The 21,534-nt window shown below is 38.7% G+C and overlaps 2 protein-coding genes across 6 annotated transcripts in view; both read right to left on the bottom strand.

The window, feature by feature from the left end:
• Window positions 1–3,292: 3,292 nt before the first annotated feature.
• On the bottom strand, window positions 3,293–15,945 carry LOC128736851 (uncharacterized). The gene is made up of 2 exons (XM_053831349.1): window positions 15,911–15,945; window positions 3,293–4,124 (listed from the first exon to the last, which is right to left on the bottom strand). Exons 1-2 carry the CDS (start codon window positions 15,943–15,945, stop codon window positions 3,293–3,295), a joined length of 867 nt encoding a protein of 288 aa, XP_053687324.1.
• A 357-nt stretch (window positions 15,946–16,302) lies between these two features.
• Window positions 16,303–21,534, bottom strand: part of LOC128734839 (capon-like protein) — a 63,171-nt gene continuing 57,939 nt past the window's right edge. For all 5 annotated transcript variants that reach the window (XM_053829213.1, XM_053829209.1, XM_053829210.1 and 2 more), the window contains exon 10: window positions 16,303–17,795. In XM_053829213.1, coding sequence (XP_053685188.1) covers window positions 17,496–17,795 — 300 coding nt within the window. In that variant the 3' untranslated portion in view covers window positions 16,303–17,495. The remainder of the gene's footprint in view (window positions 17,796–21,534) is intronic.

The following is a 21,534-nucleotide window of genomic DNA, read 5'->3' as shown; positions in this document are numbered from 1 at the left end:
ACTACTGGTGTCTCCTACAGGGAGGCCGCAGGTCAGATCAGACTTGGGATCCTCTCTGAGGACTATCCCAGCCCTGAACTGAGTACGGCACAACTAGATTCGTTACAAGATGCTCTACTAATAGCCATAGAGCAGCAACGTAACGAGCAGGTTAAACCTAAGTTCTTTAGCTGCTCGTATAAGTCCGGGTACCTGGTTCTTTCTTGTAAAGACCAGGAAACTTCGGAATGGTTAAAGGAAGTGGTTCCTGGCTTATCACTACGGGAAGGATCAAGACTCGTTGCTCTGGATGCAAAGAACATTCCCCGTCCAGAAATCTATCATGCTTTCTTCCCACAAAGCGTGTCATTCAATAACGAGAGAATCAGAAGACTCATAGAGAGTCAGAATGAGAATCTAGTTACTGATAAATGGCGAATTCTGCTGCGAACTAATCCGAATGGATTGGTCGCTAACAATTGATGAAGCTTCTATGCGTCAACTCGTGAATAGGAACTTTATCATAAATTTTCGGTTTGGCGAAACCCAGCTGAGGAGAACAACTCCGAAGCAACGTCAAATCACAAGTCAGCCTATGGAGGCAAAAATTTCTGAGGCCAGTACTAGCGAAGTCAAAGTGAATCAAGGGTTCGCTGGCGCTGAGTCTCCAAACTCCAAGAATCCTGACAACTAGGGGATCCATGGAGCTAGTGGAATTAAACAGGAGGTTCCACAGAACGCTCAAATGGCTCCCAACAGTAATTCTGGTAAAGAGAAGACTCATCGAGGTGAGTCTCCCATGCCCATGGATCTTGACAGTATGGCGGTGCCAGGGCCGAGTGGAACCAAATCACAAGTGGCCCAGGAAACTCCTGTAAGATCCGTGGGAAAGGCGAAACCACTCGAAGCCAGCTCCCTCCTCGGTTCAAACCGAGTTCGGGTACTGGCAGTAAGAAAACTGCCACCATGAGGTCCAAACCTCCAAGGAATCCGTCTCTCCCAAATGCTAGTGAGCGGAAAATTCACAAAAATGCAGAACACTAGGGTTCTGCAGATAAACCTCCATCATGCGAAAGCTGCATCGGGCATACTTTCCAGGAGGTTTATCAAAGATGCTGTGGACCTGGCCTCGATTCAAGAGCCCTGGGTCTACAAAGGAAGAATACAAGGTATTCAAACAAGAACATGTAAGTTATACTATGATGAGCATGACTCTCCTAGAGCTGCTGTCTTGGTTAATGCAAATATTAATTGTTTTCCCATTACAGAGTTCATTAAACGAGACATCGTCGCGATCAGAGTTGAGGTACCAACCGCCAGGGGAAAATCCGATATTATCATAGCATCGGCCTATTTTCCTGGTGATTGTCCTGAGTAGAGATGCCAATACCGGGCGGTATTTCGAAAACCGGTTTTTCGGTATTGATAAATTCAATACCGGTAAAACCGGTAAAAAACCGGTAAAAGTGAACACATGTAAAATTAACTTAAAAAATTCAAAAACTGTATGATTTCAATAATTTAATTTCTTTTGATATAACTAGTTGACAAGTTTATTTAAAAAAAATCTGCCGCAAAGAGTATTGTTTATCATGTCATCTCTTAAACAAGAACTAATTTTACTGAATAAGCTTCCGGATTCAAAGAATCTTCAATCGGCGACCATCGGAAAAGACGTACAGACCGAGCGTTAAATTATCTATATGGTAGGAAAACCGTGTTCAAGAACTTTTAAACCGCTTAGGACATTTAAGTTAAACTAATATTGAAAGTCCAGTTGATTTGGTTCCTCTGTCTGTTCGGCTTCTGAATTTATTACACTTTGATGATAGTAAAGCATCACAGAACTTCGCTTTCCTTATCAAAACATGCTTGATGTCTTGATAAATAGGTACTGCAGCCATTTCTTATTAAATCACTAAGGGTGCAGTTAATTATAAAACGAATAAAGTTAAATATACGAACTCTTTCGTGAAATTCGACCAATACAGTGAATAGAATAGTAGTTGTGCGATAGATGAAGTGTGTTCGGAGAGCAGCTCTAGAGTCGTAGAGTCAGTTTAGTAGAGTTTGCAATTTTTCCGGTACAGCAGCCAAAATTTTTCATAAATTTCTCATCGGTTAGGTTAAGCGCATGCTTGCTTTTAAGATCGGTCAAAGACGTGTGAACTGTAGATTAGATCTCGTAGAATTGGCGTAGCACTGCTATTCCAATTTGTACTAGTAATCGAAGAAATTCCTCTTCCGAGGTGTGTTCTGACATTTATCAAGAACACTCCGTTTTTTACTGATGATTTTCGGAAGAGCTTCACTGTATATCATACAGTTTTGTTCGTGACTACGAAACTAAAAGAGATCTTTTAGTCAAGCAAAATAATTTCCTTCTGATTTTTTCTCGCAAAAAACAAAAAACACATATCTTCAACTTCATAGTCGCCGATTGTCGAACGATATTCTTAATTGCATTTTCGTCAAATTGGATACCATAGGTATTCCGAGGTTTCTCCTATGGAAGAATTAAATATAAATCTTAAAACTGAATTCTTTCTATATGCTTAAATTTTTTAACAGCAATGTAGGTTTCTGCAGTTGTTATTTGAAAATTGATCATGTAAAAAACAAATACCGAAAATACCGGTTTTTGGTCGTGAGAAAACCGGTATTTCGGTAATGGAAAATAGCACGGTAATACCGGTAAAACCGGTTTCGGTAATACCGGTATAGCATCCCTAACTGAGACGCTACATTTAATTTCTTCTTCCCCAAGGTGCAGAGACTGTAACTTCAGTTTCCTCTTCCTAGTGAAAGGAACAATTGTTGTTTTTGAAGGCTTAATGCCCAGGCCTTCTTTACAATATCAGGATAGTGTGAGGGCTAGGGCCCTTTGCATTCTATCCGATATCACGTCGTCGAATTTTCCACGAACCATGATGACTAAATCATCAGCAAAACCCACAACTCTAAGCTTTTCAGCTTAGTATAAATACAACTTTTACCAATCTCCATGTAGACGGAATATAATTTAGTATCAGACTTGCCTTGAAAATCTCGATTAGAGATGGAATTAGCGCCGATTCTCCATTTAAAATCTGCGCTGGGAAAATCCCATCTGCACCTGCCGATTTATAAGGTTGAAAGGATCTCACTGCATTTTCCACCCTAGCCCTGGTGAAAGCCATCCCTGCGACTCTGGTTGCAATCTCTTTTGTTCTCTTAGATCCCGAAGAGTTTCTTTGAGAACATCCTATGTCACAATCAGTGTCCGAGCTGGCAGCAGCATGAACTGAGGAAGATCCCGGAAAGTGAGTCCCCATCATTCAGTCGGAGATTTTGTGAACGAACCGTCATCTTTCTTGAGAGTACCGAGTCCGTTGGAATGATCCTTAGCAAGAGTTTTGTTAAGTCTTGCCACAATTGGAGTACTTCCAATGCTTTCACAATTGTGTACCCAAGATTTCCTTTTTGATCGTTCTAGTTCTTTGCTATATTCGGTTAGAGCTCTCCTATACTGAGTCCAGTCCGAAGTAATCTTTGCTCTATTGTACAGTTTTCGCGTCATTTTGCGAAGCCGTTCGAGTCTTCTGTTCCACCAGGGAACATTCCTAGTTGAAGTAACCCTTTTAAGTGGACAATAACTGTTATAAGTAGAGACTATCGTTTGGTTTAAGACCTTTGAGGCCGACTCAAGTTGTTGAGCCGACGTAATTCTTGCAGTGAGGCTTTTCGATTCAAGCTCAGACGCATACTGATCACAGTTGGTTTTCCTAGGATCTCGATATGCGACCTGTGACACTAGGCCACCCACCCATTCGAAAATAATGTGCCTGTGATCAGACAGCGATGCTTCGTCCGACACGTGCCAGTTCTGTATTTTCTCCGAAATTACTGGACTGCACAGGGTCAGGTCCAAGACTTCCTCCCTGATAGCATTTATGAATCTTGGTTCATTGCCTCTATTAGCAATTTCGATATTGTTTGACGAGAGAAATTCTAAAAGGCACTCACCTCGATTGTTGATGTCAGTACTTCCCCACAGAGTATGATGAGCGTTGGCATCACAGCCGATGATAAAGTCTTTGTTGACTTCTCTACAGTATTTTACAAACGCCACAACCTCTTGAGTGGGAGCCTCAGGACTAGGGATGCTATACCGGTATTACCGAAACCGGTTTTACCGGTATTACCGTGCTATTTTCCATTACCGAAATACCGGTTTTCTCACGACCAAAAACCGGTATTTTCGGTATTTGTTTTTTACATGATCAATTTTCAAATAACAACTGCAGAAACCTACATTGCTGTTAAAAAATTTAAGCATATAGAAAGAATTCAGTTTTAAGATTTATATTTAATTCTTCCATAGGAGAAACCTCGGAATACCTATGGTATCCAATTTGACGAAAATGCAATTAAGAATATTGTTCGACAATCGGCGACTATGAAGTTGAAGATATGTGTTTTTTGTTTTTTGCGAGAAAAAATCAGAAGGAAATTATTTTGCTTGACTAAAAGATCTCTTTTAGTTTCGTAGTCACGAACAAAACTGTATGATATACAGTGAAGCTCTTCCGAAAATCATCAGTAAAAAACGGAGTGTTCTTGATAAATGTCAGAACACACCTCGGAAGAGGAATTTCTTCGATTACTAGTACAAATTGGAATAGCAGTGCTACGCCAATTCTACGAGATCTAATCTACAGTTCACACGTCTTTGACCGATCTTAAAAGCAAGCATGCGCTTAACCTAACCGATGAGAAATTTATGAAAAATTTTGGCTGCTGTACCGGAAAAATTGCAAACTCTACTAAACTGACTCTACGACTCTAGAGCTGCTCTCCGAACACACTTCATCTATCGCACAACTACTATTCTATTCACTGTATTGGTCGAATTTCACGAAAGAGTTCGTATATTTAACTTTATTCGTTTTATAATTAACTGCACCCTTAGTGATTTAATAAGAAATGGCTGCAGTACCTATTTATCAAGACATCAAGCATGTTTTGATAAGGAAAGCGAAGTTCTGTGATGCTTTACTATCATCAAAGTGTAATAAATTCAGAAGCCGAACAGACAGAGGAACCAAATCAACTGGACTTTCAATATTAGTTTAACTTAAATGTCCTAAGCGGTTTAAAAGTTCTTGAACACGGTTTTCCTACCATATAGATAATTTAACGCTCGGTCTGTACGTCTTTTCCGATGGTCGCCGATTGAAGATTCTTTGAATCCGGAAGCTTATTCAGTAAAATTAGTTCTTGTTTAAGAGATGACATGATAAACAATACTCTTTGCGGCAGCAGATTTTTTTTAAATAAACTTGTCAACTAGTTATATCAAAAGAAATTAAATTATTGAAATCATACAGTTTTCGAATTTTTTAAGTTAATTTTACATGTGTTCACTTTTACCGGTTTTTTACCGGTTTTACCGGTATTGAATTTATCAATACCGAAAAACCGGTTTTCGAAATACCGCCCGGTATTGGCATCTCTAGTCTCAGTTAAATATCTGGGAGTAATCCTAGATGCTAAATTATCTTGGAACGCACACTTAGATTCAATAATCAGCAAGGCAAACACTGCCCTTTGGGTATGTTCAAAATGGTAGGAAAAACATGGGGCCTCAAACCAAAAATGTTGTTGTGGGTCTACACCGCCATTGTGAGACCTAGGATAGCTTATGCTTCGTTGGTATGGTGGCCAAAAACTTCAGAAGCCACGGCTATTAAAAAGTTGAACAAACTTCAACGATTAGCATGCACGGCCATAACCGGAGCAATGAGAAGCACATCTTCGAAGGCTCTAGAAGCTATCCTCCACCTGCTAACTCTGCATCAACACGTTCTGTTAGAGGCTAAGAAAAGCGCCCTAACACTTAAACGATGGAAAACAATACTTGACGGGGATAAAACCGGACACTTGAGTATCCTGAAACTTCTACCTGTTGGCCCAGTTGCGGAAATGAACAGTGATTGGATGGAATCTAGAACCAACTACGATATCCCATACACGGTAAACGAACCATCACGTTCGGTCTGGGATGAGGGGGGACCTAGCGTCCGCAGTGGTTCAATCAAGTTCTATATCGACGGGTCAAAGGTGGAAGTCATAACGGGTGTTGGAGTGTACGGCCCTAGAACTAGAATATCTATAGCAATTGGAGATTGGCCAACAGTTTTCCAGGCTGAGATAGCAGCTAAATGTGCAAATGTCTGTCTCAAAAGGAAATACAGACATGCTAATATCTGCATTTTCTCTGACAGCCAAGCGGCACTAAAAGCGCTTAAAGCTTTTAAGTGTTTCTCAAAAATTGTCTGGGATTGCATTTGTCTCTTACGGCAACTGAACCAGGTAAACTCGGTAAACCTGTACTGGATGTGGAATAGATGGAAATAAACTTGCAGACGAACTAGCCAGATGTGGTTGTAACTCTCCATTCACAGGTCCGGATCCATTCTGCGGTATCTCGGACTGTGTGATGAAGAGTGGGTTGAAACAATGGGAGAGACGAACGGTTGTTACAAAGTTGTTGTGGTAACCGAATTATGACTAATTTTAGTCGTAATTCGGTTGCTTCAACTAAATGGACCTAAAGTGTGCTACTTAGGAATTATGGCCAATTGGACGGCCGTACAATCGCTCAAATAATCAAAAAAATTTATAATGCCTAGTATTCAGGTTACTCAAAAGCTGCTGAGTCTCAATAAGAGAGATCTCAGCACGTTTACCGGTCTGGTGACAGGACATTGCCCGAGTAAATATCATCTTCGGAATCTCGGTTTCGTGCAAGATGATATTTGTCGGCTGTGTAATACCGAGAGCGAAACCTCGTAACACTTACTCTGCAGTGGAGCACTAATAGGACGCAGACTGCAGTATCTCAAAAAGGGCCTACTAGACCCTAGGGAGATCTGGTTTGCGTCGCCGATCAGGATTACAAGGTTTGGGATGACTTGGTTTATATCCCTGATTGACACCTGTCTCGCTCCAGGTACCAGCCTACCACTTCCTCAATAAGTGATAGGTAAGCCTGAAGCGTACAGCAAAAGAAACAATGGGGCATACCACAATAGTCCAAAATAATGGACGCAGTGATAAGAGTACCCAACAGAAGAGGAAAAAACCCAATCTTTTCTGCTTCGCGCTTTAATCTGATGTACTGTTCAGCCACCGTCACAGATGTTCTGTCGATAATATCCATGTCATCAGCAAAGCAGACGAATTGACTAGATCTGTTGAAGATCGTGCCTGGTGTGATAATATCCTGTGGTGGACGCTCATGATTGAAATGGTTCAGCGCGACGCGGATCGGTTATGCTGTATAAGCGTAAACGGACTGTACCGCGTCGAACTGTGACAATTATACGCTGACACAGCGCATAGCGTAAAACGTACGACACATAGCATAGGAAGAAATATTTCAGTACAATATAGTCGAGAACGACACGTTACGAGGACCACATCTAGTATTCTTACTCCAAACCGAACCGCCATATCCCAAGAATATTGCATGGCGATCCTCGCCAGTATGCAGTGAAAGCGAGTTTCGATACGGTTAAATTTTCTGATTCACGCGTTGGAGATGCCCAAGTTTAAAAAAAAAAAAAAGTGGTCGAGTTTTGTTCCGGAAGTTATAGTTTCAGAAATTGTGCAATGAAAAACGTCCTTGTTGGTTGCAAAACGAAAAAGCACGCTTCGAACAGTGTTCTGGAAGAGACCACGTAATACGTGAATCGTAGAGTGAGAAAAAAAAAAAAAATTAAAATGGGATGGTTTAGTGCGGATGAAATCATCGCACCGGCCGCATCAAATAGCGTCATTGAACAGAACCACAAACAATTGCACTGTGCGTGATAGCAGCGTTGGCTGTAGGATACATTGTAGTGCGGATAGTAGCAAAACTGCACCGCCAACAGACAGAAAGTGTCGCCCAAAGAGCTATTAGTATGGCAAATTTGCCAAACGTGTAAGAAACTACCAAATGTTGTGATTCAAAATAAAAACAATTAAAACAATAAACAATTGCTTTAAAAAACAAACGTATAAAAAAAAAAAAAAAAAAAAAGTGTAGTGCTGTCCCAAGTAGCTTCCACGTTGCATTCGTACATCAACATACATTCTACGGATAAAAGTGCTGATTCAGTTGTACAACTGGAAATGATTTCAATCAACCAGACGATGACTGCGAGAGAAAATTTCGTTCGATGATTCCAGCTTCGGATGGATGGAAAATTTCACACTAGCGAGATATGGGAAATTTCGGCTGCTGCGGGGAAAAAATGTCAAATGTGATGACCATAGAACATCTCAAATATAACCAGAGAAATAATTGGGAAGTATCCATTAGTTAAAAAAGAAGAATATAAATTACTTTACAAAAAAAAAAAAAATTTTTGTTTTAGGCACTATCACTGGAATGGAAGAATTTTTCAAAGCAGGAGATGCGTTAGGGAAATTACATGCTAATTTAAAAAAACATGCCAATTATAAACCAGGCACTAAGGTAAGGAAAATAAAGGAAATCCAAACCATATTAGAAGAGCTAAAAAGGGCCGTAAACAAATGTAAAGCAATAGAGACTAAAGCCCAATTTAAAAGAAGATATCTACAACTAAAGTCTGTTGCTAGGCAGTGCTATAAGCTGCTTGGCTCAGTACCTGCTAACCTAGACGACACCTTAGCCCCTGAAGGCACTAAAGGGGGTGAGGGTGAAAATTCGAAAATACAAGATAACGAAGAAGACTCAGAGGAATCAAACGACGACGAGGAAGTTCTTCAAGAAGAATTTTCAGACTTCGAAGAAGAAGAACGCTACGAAATGGCGACCAAACTAGACCTTAGCTTGGCCATGAAGGTAGTCGACAGATATAATGGCGAACCATCGAAACTGTCCATATTTATTGAAACCGTCGAATTGCTGGAGGAATACTCCAACGGAGTTCCACCAGCAGACGTCCTGAAATTTTTAAAAACAAGACTAGTAGGCGCAGCCCACGGGGCAATCGATAATGCCCGAACAACCGCCGAGGCGTTTGATGCACTGAAAAGAAAATTTTCGGTGAAGATTACACCGAGAGCGGTGGAAAAGGAGATGGCATTGAAAAAACAACATTCTAAACAAATCGCAGAGTTCGGCGCGGACATAGAAAACCTGTCCGCTAAATTGGCAGCCGCACACGTTTCAATGGGAACTTTCCCAAGTGAGGCGGCAGCCCTAAATATTGTCGAACCTGTAGCGGTTCAGGCATTTGTCGAGGGATTGAAAGATCCCTCAACACAATTTTTCGTAAAAGCACGGAATCCGACATCGCTAAATAAAGCGATATCGGATGCGTTGGAGTGCCAAAGTACTCCAAAAACTGAAAATAGTTTAGAAAATATGATGGCACTATGGTGCACATCAGGAAGAACGCCCTATAGGGGCAACGATCGAAATAATTGGAGAAGCCGAGGAAGCTCTAGAGGTCGTGGTGGTTACCGAGAAAACACTAGGTACCGTGGTAGGGGTACACAACACAATAACAACTATGGTTATAACAATAACCACCAAACCAACCAAACCTACCGAGGAAATAACAGTCGCGGGAGGAACAACGGACATGTGGCACATATGGCCGAACCTCAGCAACGACAACAACAGCAACAACAAACACAACAACAGCAACAACAACAACCTGTAGAAGAGGCACATTTAATCGATCTTTTTCGTTAATTTTAGTGCGAAGAAGGCTCTCAGAGCAAAATTTAAATTATTTGGCAGAGTAATAGAACTCATAATTGACAGTGGAGCATCTTGTTGTATTCTGGACAAAAGATGTCTTCCCGAATTTATCAATATCAATAATTCACACACATTAGAAATCAGTGGTGTAAACGGAATAACCCGTACTCTGGGATCCGTTGACACTTTTGTGGGGTACAAGTCTGTGGAATATCCCATTAAATTTAATATTCTAGAGAGCTTGCCGGATGCAGTTAACGGCTTGATTGGCACAGATTTTTTGAGAGAATTTGGAGCCATTGTTGATTTTGTGGGTATGGAGATGAGATTGCAACAACCAAAAACTGAAACATGCTACATTATACCGGCTCGTACTGAGGTGGTAAGGTACGTTGATACCGGTGTGACGGGTACTTGTGTGGTACTACAACAAGAAATAATGCCACATGTTTTCATAGCAAATTCAATATCAGTTCCAAAAGAAGGGAAATTACCCGTAAGAATTATTAATATAGCAAATAAGGAAATTTGCATTGAAACAAAAAATATTGAAACAAAGGATCTAAGGGATTACAATGTGGTAGGAAAAATTAAACTGCCAAAATACGATACTAATAGAGCAAGTAAACTTTTAAATGAGTTGAACTTGAAACATTTGACAAAACAAGATCAGGCAGAGATGCAGAGGCTATGCTTAAAATACGCTGATGTGTTTTGCTTGAAAGACGATAAATTAACAGTAACGGATAAGTACACATCCAGTATTAAAATAAAGGATGGCACAACTCCAATATTTTCTAAACAATATCGCCTTCCCCTGGCGCAAAAAAGGGAAATAAATGACCAGATTGATAGGATGATGTCAGATGGAGTCATTGAAAAGACTAGTTCCGAATGGAATAGCCCAATTTTACTAGTGCCAAAAAAGTCGGCGAATGACAAAAAGAAATGGAGGTTGGTTGTTGATTATCGGAAACTTAACAATGTTCTTGAGAACGATACATTTCCACTCCCAAATATAGAGGAGGTCATAGACTCATTGGCAGGAGCGAAGTACTTTTCGCATTTAGACTTGTCCCAAGGGTACTACCAATGCAATTTGAAGCAAGAGGATAGGCCACTAACAGCTTTCTCGACGTCGTCTGGACAATATCAGATGACAAGGCTTCCAATGGGACTAAAAATAAGCCCAGCATCATTTTCAAGACTAATGACCATAGCGATGGCAGGTCTTAATGGAGAGAAGTGTTTAGTATATTTGGATGATCTCATCATATTTGGTAGAAATCTAGAAGAGCATAACAAAAATCTCTCGAACGTTTTCCGAAGATTGCGAGAGGTAAATTTAAAACTAAACCCCGAAAAATGCAATTTTTTGCAAGAAAATTTAGTATACCTGGGACATTACATATCTGCTGAAGGCATCAGGCCTGATCCTGCTAAAATCGAAGCAGTGAAAAAATGGCCGATCCCTTCCACTGCGGATGAAGTCAAGCGATTCGTTGCTTTCGCAAATTACTATCGGAAGCACATAAAAGACTTTGCTAGGCTTTGCACACCGTTAAACAAGTTGACCAGAAAGGGTGTAAAGTTTGAATGGAGTAGCGAATGCCACAACTCATTCGAGAATTTAAAACAATGTTTTATAAATCCACCAGTACTGGATTACCCGGATCTAACGGAGACCAACAAGTTCAGCTTACATACGGATGCGTCTGGATATGCGATTGGTGCTGTGCTATCTAATAGCAACGGCAAACCGGTTGCATATGCCAGCAAGACTCTGAATAAAGCCGAATCAAATTACAGTACGATAGAAAAGGAGTTATTGGCTATGGTGTGGGCTATCAAGCATTTTCGACCATACCTGTATGGAAGAAGATTTGAAGTCTACAGTGACCATAGACCATTAGTTTACCTTTTTACTTTAGCTGACCCCTCCAGCAGATTAACAAAATTCAGGTTAGCTTTAGAAGAATATGATTTTGAAGTAACTTTCAGGAAAGGAAGCGAGAATGTGATAGCGGACGCGTTGTCACGCATTTCGATTCAAGACCTGAAAACACTTCATGGGAAAACTGTTCTAGTCGTTACCAGAGCTTCGAAACTTAAAGGCGAAAAAGCGAATGACGATAGGACTGATCAACCTTCGTCTAAACAAGACAAATACGTTAAAATGGTAATGAAAGATAACATAAAAAGCATGCAAATCTCCACAGATGTAATTGAAATTCCCCTCAAAAGGACACAAATTGACCTACGGGCAATGTTGTCGAAGGTGGCGGAATATTCAAAAATTAATAATATAAAATATATAATCATCAAAAATAATAAGGAGACATATGACGTCATTAAAAAATATGAAGAACTACAGATATATGGTCGACCATCATCAGTAAAAACATTACCAATTTTAATAAAAATCGGAGAGGAAATAGAAGAAGTAACAGACGAAAGGTCAAAGCTTTTAATACTAAACGACTATCATATATTACCGACAGCGGGACATGCGGGTATTAGACGCACACTTGCAACTATAAGCAAAAGATATTTTTGGAAAAACATGAAATGCGATGTAGAGAATTTCATTAAAAAATGCAAGCAATGCCAGATATCAAAAGTTGGAGGATGCGGAAAAACTCCAATGATCATTACGACAACAGCAAGCACAGCATTTGAAAAAATCTACGTAGATTTGGTTGGTCCTTTGATACCTACCAATGGATACGAATATATACTAACAACGCAATGCGAGTTAACAAAATTTATAACCGCAACACCGATACCTAACAAGTCAACAGAGACAGTAGCTAAAGCATTCGTGGAGCATGTTATTTTAAAATATGGTGTTCCACAACGAATTGCGTCGGATAGAGGAACAGAGTTTATGTCGAGTTTGTTTACATCCATTGCCAAATTATTGAATATTCAAAAACTAAATTCTACAGCTTACCATCATGAAACTATAGGTTCTTTGGAGAACACACACAAATGTTTAGGAAACTTTTTACGCATCTATTGTAACGAAAAATTATTTTCTTGGGTACATTGGATACCATTTTACACATTCGCATATAACAATACCGTTCACACTAACACTGGATACACACCTTTTTATTTAGTATTCGGAAAAAATAGTAACATGCCTTCAAATTTAACAAATGATAATCCAGTGCCTATTTATGACATAGACAACTATAGCAAGCAATTGACGTTAAAGTTACAAGTATGCCATCAAGAAATAAGAGAAAACCTTCTTTCTAGCAAGATGAAAAGAACAATGAAAAATAACTTAAACATTGTACCAAAATGTTATAACAAAGATGACTTAGTCCTAATTAAAAATGAAATAGGTAAAAAATTGGACAATAAATTTATAGGTCCATACAGAGTAGTAGAGGACATAGACCCAAATATAAGGGTAGAGATCAATGGTAAAGAGGATATAATACATAAAAATAGAATAAAAAGTTATAAGGAATGAATATAATAATACATATAATTTGAAACAATAGGACGTGTGGTGGACGATTGTTTCATAATGAGTTCTTTCAAATTACATGGGAATAATACGCATTATATAAATCCTAGTTCATATTTCCTTGTTTAGTTTAAAAATTCTTAACTATAGATAACAATTTTTAAAAAATGTAAATAGGGCGTGTGGTGGACGCTCATGATTGAAATGGTTCAGCGCGACGCGGATCGGTTATGCTGTATAAGCGTAAACGGACTGTACCGCGTCGAACTGTGACAATTATACGCTGACACAGCGCATAGCGTAAAACGTACGACACATAGCATAGGAAGAAATATTTCAGTACAATATAGTCGAGAACGACACGTTACGAGGACCACATCTAGTATTCTTACTCCAAACCGAACCGCCATATCCCAAGAATATTGCAATCCGTTCAGTTCATAACATTTTGTAGCATAACATAACATAATGTTGAACAGCAGGTATGGGAGATCATCACCTTGACGAAGCCTTCTGTGTGATACGGCAATCCACCTGAAATCTGAGCACAGATCAGTGTACCATCCATCGTAGATAGAATCAGTTTGATGAGCTTTCTGGGAGAGCTTCTGTCATTTATGATCTTCCATGGCTCTTTTCGGTCGATGGTATCATATGCGGCTTTGAAGTCAACGAACAAATGCGTGGGAACTCTGTATTCACGACCCTTTTGGAGGATCTGCCGCAGTGTAAATATTTGATTCATTGTTTTGATAAATTTGCAAAAAACTTATCTTACCTGAACTTTAGTGCATAATAGAGATGCACAACATGTACATAATTAGCATTCACATTTCGACGGCTGTGATAAGCAAAACTGCTCCATTTTGATTTCAAAAACACTTGCGTGTTATTAATTAGGGATAGGCCACAATTGACGCACTAAAGGCCATTGCAGTCAACGGTCAGCGAAATATAACTTTAGCGAGTTTTTGCGGCCAGAAGTCGTGAGCGAGGTTTTAAACGACCTTCAACAGAATGCTACAGACTTCACTGCTGGCTGTTAGATGGGCCGATCATGAAACTTGTAATTCTACAAAACTGTGATGAAACAGCCATAATACTCTTATAAAACGAAGCAGGACCACACCAAAGTGAGTTCTCAAAAATATTTCCAAACATCTCTTAAAACTTGTAATTTTTATTAATATCTACATATTTGAAGTGACTTGCACGAGTAAACGAATAAACCAGTTTATAGCCATCGGACATTTTTTGAGAAAAGCTATGTCTTTATAAAGTTTTATGATACATTTCTTTGAACCCAAAAACTAATTAGGCTAGGCTCATTAGACCTGGATGCCATTGTCAGAAAAAGTTATTCGGAAATAATTTTTAATTATTCCTCTGAAAATAGCTTAAGACTATAATAAAACCACCACAAATGTTAAAGGTTTTATGGTTGTGCTCCTAAAGGACACTTGAAAGACTATATAATTTTTTCACAGATATTTCCTGAACTGGTTTACCTTACCTGATAAGGACTTAATTTAAACTGGCTGATTGCCTGATCTTACTCGGGATTTACTATTGAATTGTTACTTAGATTAGAACGACGATTGAGTCAATGTGGTTCCCAGATTGTGAAATCTAGCCACGAACCACGAAGCTACATCCGATTGATGTTTAAAGTTTACTTCTCAGTTTGGTTAGTATACCTACCACGTAATCGATGTAGATTTTTCTCAAAAAACAAAACGTTTTTTTCTGACAAGATTTATAAGTCCACTTTTTATGTACATAAAATAAAAGAACAAATGCTTAAACCTCATCTAGTTTCAAAATGATAGTGCGATATACACAGCTCAACAAGTCATCGATGTTAGCCGCGTTATTTTCTAGTACATTATTTTTGGGGAACTGTGTCTCTATCTTGATCTATGTTGAATAGCATCCTTATCTTATTCTTAGTAGGTATGACCCGAGGATCTAAATTCTACAGTTATTTACTTCTACCATGGCTTTCAAAAGCTCGACAGAAATCCCTTCCTGCCTTCCATTCCTTTGTTGTTTTCTAGACAACGCGTCAGATTATCCGGTCGGGAAGTGCCGACCATCGATCAAACCTAGTGAGTATTTTCTTATTAACTTATTGAAATCTAGAAGAGAAATGTTACAGCTGTGTTGTTCCTTGAGGGTCGTATGCATTGCTTGGTAAATACCTATTACTCGATTATACTAACCTTAAACGATTTTCCAGTATCAAAATGAAACGTTCTGATTCCAAGAGCGAGACTTCTGATTGACAGCAATGCTAGTTCAAAACCAACTTGAACCTTGAACTAGGAATCGCTGTAAGCATAGAGTTTAGGAAAAAATCCATTGCGAACGTATCGAAGGGATTTAGACGCCACCAAGGCGAGTATATAGATAAGTGATACAATATTGAGTTTAGGAAGGTATTTTTTTTGCGGTAAAAGAATATAAAAATAGAATTTCGTGATAATACAAAACATTGCGAACTTCATAAGTCATAATTTTTAAAAAAACGGAATATTTTTGTACTTCGTTTGTAAATAAATTCATTCGTCATCAAGGGTTACATCTAACATAGTTGACTAACGAATTTAACACATTAGACCACCTATCTCTATACTTACCTTGGTCGTCATTGAGTTAATTTAAATCCTTACCCTGTGGAAAAACTACTCTGCATTAAACCATCGAACAAAATAATAGACAATTACCTAGCTGGTGTTCGACAGAGACTATTATTATTCATTATGCGACCCATGACCGCAAATACCACCCTCGAAGAAATACCACCATTGGAGGATTGTCTTCTTGACCGATTGCCAGTCCCATAGGGACTGATCCCCTTACATATGCATGCAGCTAATGATAGCACCTTTCCGTGTATGGCATTCCGTACACTTCGTCTGGATTTTGCAACAGACAGGAGTTTTACTCATTCATTGTACTGAGTCTAGTTGATGGCCATTGTTTAAGAAATCCTAGATTGCAAAAGTCTGATGATCAAACAACTTTGTTAAGTCTAGAGGGTAGACCAGGAAGCTTTCGGAATTTTTCGGAACTAAAGTAAACTCAACAATTTTCTATGTTAATATTGTATATATTTCTTCTTAGTGCCTCGGTCTATTGTAGACGGAATGTAGTTGTTAGCAGATTGGCAGCAGAAAAACGGTTTTATTTTACTATGAAAATGATGCTAAACAGCAACGTTATTGTTTGTTTTAGTGTTGTTGTAGGTATATTGCTGCTGCGAACGTGAAAGAAAGGATTAAAAATTAAACATTACCTATACCTATTCGCTCTTATCTGTTATCCAAGTAAATTAGCATAATCATCGCTATTTGTTTAAAAAATGTCAGTCTTGATAATTGTTCTAATGTGAATCATCTTTGATTGCTTTCCGTTGTGCACAACGGCAGCAGTAGGTTTTTCGATATTGTTGTTTGTTTTCATATGTTTGTGGAAGTAACATTTTTTATTTTTGTACAAAATCTGCTTAAATGGGAATGACAATTTCAATAATTTCATGAGTTTTGTTCATAAGTAATATTACGATATAATAAAATATTACAAGAGTATAAATTAGAATCTACATTGAACTAATAGTACGTTAAGTAGTACGTTCCTTAGCCACAAAAACGAGGGTTCCAATTATTGTGGCAACGTGTTGTTTGATTATTTATCGGTACGATATTTGTTGGGATTGAGCTTTATCTTCGCCTCTGTCTCTCAAAGGCGACAAGAAGAGCCAACTCTCTTATTTTTACGACTTTTTCAAATCAAATAAACCAAATATTCGAGTTATAAAAGAATAACTAAATCTAGTTGCATTTTCCGTAAAAAATCTGTAACAAAATCTGAGTGCTCCTTCACTAATCAATCACTAACATGTTTAGGAAAGTTTCGAGTTGTTGTTCTTACTGTAGAAATCTCGGTTTTAAACTTTACTTGGTTATTGCTCGAGCGTGGACTAATTTCGAACGCTTACAATCAAAAGAAAAGCTAGCCCGAACTGTTGTTCTTCTTAATGTTAGCTGGAATGTTATTTTATGAGCTCTGATGATGCTTGTAAATGCGCATCACCTGTCTCTAATTTTATTTTAGCACGATGAGAGCATTAAAGCCGCATCCAAATCATACATCTAAGACTACAACTACATAGATCAACTACGAAGGTGGCCTAGGCATAAATCCCAATACCGAGATTTTTTTTTAATCATAACTTCAAAACTAAGCTAAGAACGTGCGGCGCTAGTGTGGCAGCAGCACTGTTCGAATCTAAATTCATCTATGAGAATATTAAAAAGTTGTCACTTTTCCTAGTTTCATGCTAAGAAGTTTTTTACGCTTCTTAACGTTCAGCTTGCTCCAAAGATTGCTCGTGCCTTCGATCAGTAGATATTCGTCGCATAAATCAACGTGCGGATGCGGCCGGTGATCTTTGGTTATACTGTCGGTGATGTCGGCTTCCGATTTCTGAATCTTTTCCGACCGCGAATCACCCGATACGAAGCCACTTTCCGGTCGCGAGAGCGGCTGATTTTGGTTCGTCCACTGCAGCTGATGGAACCAGCGGGCCACCTTGGCGGTAGAGGAAAGCTGCAAACGGTAGAAGACACATATTGTTAAATTAGTGGAAATAGTTTTTTTTGTTATAATGAAATCGTACGACACTCGGCTTGCTTCTTACTACTTCATCCAAGCGTTAAACTATTGACATTGACATACTTTGGGTAAAAACAAATCCAGGTATTTTTCTGTATTCCGCACTTCATTGTTCTTTGCAGTACGAACGAAGTGCTTTTTTATCTGTGCTACAATCACTTTAGGGTGAAAATTTTCCAATCAGTGATAGCTAATCAATTGCCGTTTTTAAGCTTTGTTTATGTTTAAAACTTAGAGATTGAAATTGCTGCAGTTGATCCAACATGGGGTAACTTGCAACACTTGTAAAGCAAAGCATAGCCTTGCTGCGACAAGCCACTTTCGGATCTTAAGTTGTTTGAGCGTAGGACAAGTGCAGGACCACCCCTACTTTCGGATTTTTCTGCACTTTCGTATGGTAACTATTTTACATATTTTACATTTTACATATTCATGCAGATTTTGGCGGAGTACAACTGCACATTTTGAAAGTAATACCAAATTAAAACTTAAAAATGTTAAAACAATATTAACAAGCCAATAGCCATGGAATCCATAGAAATCGATTTTCGGAGATGTTCTAGCTGGCGTCGTCCAAGTTGCAAAGCTAAAACAGCAGAGAAAGATGGATGGAGCAAATAGAGGTAGAAACAGGAGAGAATGAAAATAGCGAGAGAAAGAGAGAGACTGATAAAATCGTAATTCATACAAATATAATAAGTTCACAGAGTCACTTCAGTCATATTGTACTTTGTAGCTAACTCAGTTGCTAAGATTAGCTAAGCAGCTGCAGCTGAGAGTGACCCATATATGACAAAAAAAGAAACGAAAAAGAGGATGAAAAGGAGAAAAACAAAGGACCAAAAGACGAGCCAAAATTAACGAAAAGAATTGAGGTAAAGAGAATCAAAACACGAGAGAGAGAGAGCGAACGAAAAGAAAAATAGGACGAAAAAAGGATAAAATCGGCACGAAAGTGAAAGAATAAGCGAATGAAAGAAAAGATAAAGTGGACAGAAAGTGTAGAGAAGAAAAGAACGAAAAGATGATAGACGAAGGGAACCAAACAATGACGAGGGGACGACACTAGAAGGAAAAAAAAGATAAAAAGAATGAAAAAAGGACAAAAAGTGGAAAGAAAACGGAGATGGAAAATCGAAACTAACACAGAAATGAAAAGAGTATAAAAAAAGGGAAAAGGAAGATAGAAAGGTGAGAAAGAGGATGAAATGTGAAAAAAAAATGATAAAACGAACGATTAAACGAAATCGACGATGGCAAGTGGACAGAAAAGCCCGTGAAAAGAAAAAATGGTGACAAGCATTGTTTTTCCTGTGTGAACTCATCACTACGACCAGTATCGTTAATCTATTGTGATATCGCCCGGGTGTTTGCTGTATAACATGCACTGCAGTTTTTGCAATAATCGCTATTGAATGCGCAATATGCTTATTAAATTTTATGCGTGCTTGTGTGTAATGGGGTTTACTCTTCCTTCAAAGCTTGCTCTACTTTATCCACCTTGCTCCTCGCTGCCAGTACTGTCTCCAATTACAGCCGTCTATGGCGAGGCTAACCAGTACACTTTTTACTATAACAGTGACTTTTTGCACTGTCAAGAGTGCCTTATGGGGGTCTAGAATTCATGAAGGCATGAAGGAAGGGTAATGAGGGGCCTGAGAATAAACCCATGCTACAGTCACTTGACTTCGAATGGCCTGATCCTATTAAGATTCGAACCAACGACCACTCACCCTAGCAGACTCGATAACCTTGCGGCTACGGAGCCCCCTGACAACAAGCATATAGTGATAGACAAAAAGACAAAAAAAAGACAACGAAAGAGAACGAAAAGAGAGATAGAATAGCGCACGAATAGGAGAGAAAAAAAGGAATTGGAGTTAAAACAGGATGTCGAAAAGAATATAAAAAGAAAAAAGAAAAACGACAAAAATGGGGGCAAGAAAAATAGTATAGAGTATACAGGCCAATAAGAAAGGGAGAACATAAAATGTATGAAATTTATCCTCAATCTATACCTATAAAAAAGGATTTCTGTCTGTCTGTCTGTCCGTATGTTCCTTATAGAATCGAAAACTGCTTAACCGATCGGCGTGAAAATTTTCGTATAAGGGTTTTTGGGGCCAGGGAAGGTTCTTATGATGGTTAGAGACCCCTCTCCCCACTAAGAGGGGGGGCTTCCATACAAATGAAACACAAATTTCTGCATAACTCGAAAACTAATCAAGCAAATGGAACCAAATTTGACATGTGGGTGTTTTTGGAGGCATGAATTTTTTCTATGATGAATTAGGACCCCTTACTTTTTAGGAGGGGGGGTTCCCATGCAAAAGAAAAATAAATTTCCTCATAACTCCAGAACTAATCAAGGGAATGGAACCAAATTTAGAATGTGGGTGTTTTTGTAGGCAAGTTTTTTTCTACGGTGAATTGCGACCCCTCCCCTCTATAGGAGGGGAATAATGACCCCTCTCTCTTTTAAGAGAGGGGGCTCCTATACAAATGAAATACAAATTTCCTCATAACTCGAAAAGTAATCAAGCAAATGGAACCAAATTTGGCATGTGGGGGGTCTTAGAGGCAGGAATTTTTTTAATGATGGTTTGAGACCCCTTCCCCTGTGATAGGGGGATAAAGACTATCATACAAAACAGAAATTTTTGCGTAACTCAAAAACTAATCAAACTCGAGAAATTTTAGACTCTTTCATAAAACATTAATCAATAACAAGACCACCAAAATCTATCAATAGTAACATTAGATAATTCAGCGCGAGACAGCCACAGGCCGCGAGTGTTGCCGGCGACCTGCCGTCGGAAGCGCCGACCACTGCGAAATGGTGTTCTGCGAAACTCTATATCCCGCGTAATTGTCAACCGAGAATTGGTGTTCCGCAAAATGGTATTCGGCGAAATGGTTTGTAATGATGGCGAATATTTAAATGCTATCCGCTTTATTTTATCAGGCTAAGCAATGGGGGGAAATGTTTTCTACTTTACTGTGAGGAAAATTTGTATATTAAAACACCCATGAACTCCCCAGAAACTTGCAAAACTCGAGATTGTGACAAAGGTCATCCGAGATTCACGATTTATGTACAACACAGTTTAATTAGTGGCAATACGAAGTTTGTCGGGTCGGCTAGTAGTGGATAAAAGACGAAAAGGTATGAGAAAAAAATGAAAAAAGAGGTAAAAAGAGGAAGAGAAAACTATGGACAAACAACGAGAGAAACCGAAGTGAGGAGAGAAATAGACGATGAAAAGTTAAGAACATGGGTCGGTGAGAGGAAAAAAATAAATAGAAAATAAAAATAAAATAAAACTGAAGATAAAAAAAGAGATAAATAAAGAATAGGCGAAAAGTGAAGAGTGAAACAATGAAAATATGAGAGAAATAGCGGCGATCCATCCAAGAGGATAAAGGAGACGATAGAAGAAAAGAAAAAAGACAAAAAAAGTGAAAATGATATAAGCTGGAAAGAAAACGGAGATGAAACATCTAAAATAACACAGATTTAAAAAAGAGCATGAAAGAGAGAAAGAGAAAAGGAAGAGGATGTGAAGAGAACAGCGCATGAAAAGAGAAAAATGGCATAAGTATAACATACAAAAAAAGATAAAGGGGGATTAAAAATGGATAAAAAAGAAGTGAAAATCAGGACGAAAAAGGA

The sequence above is a fragment of the Sabethes cyaneus genome, chromosome 2, assembly GCF_943734655.1.
Source record: "Sabethes cyaneus chromosome 2, idSabCyanKW18_F2, whole genome shotgun sequence".
NCBI lineage: Eukaryota > Metazoa > Arthropoda > Insecta > Diptera > Culicidae > Sabethes > Sabethes cyaneus.
The sequence above is the reverse complement of the archived record's forward strand: the minus strand, read 5'-3'. Positions and strand labels throughout refer to the sequence as shown.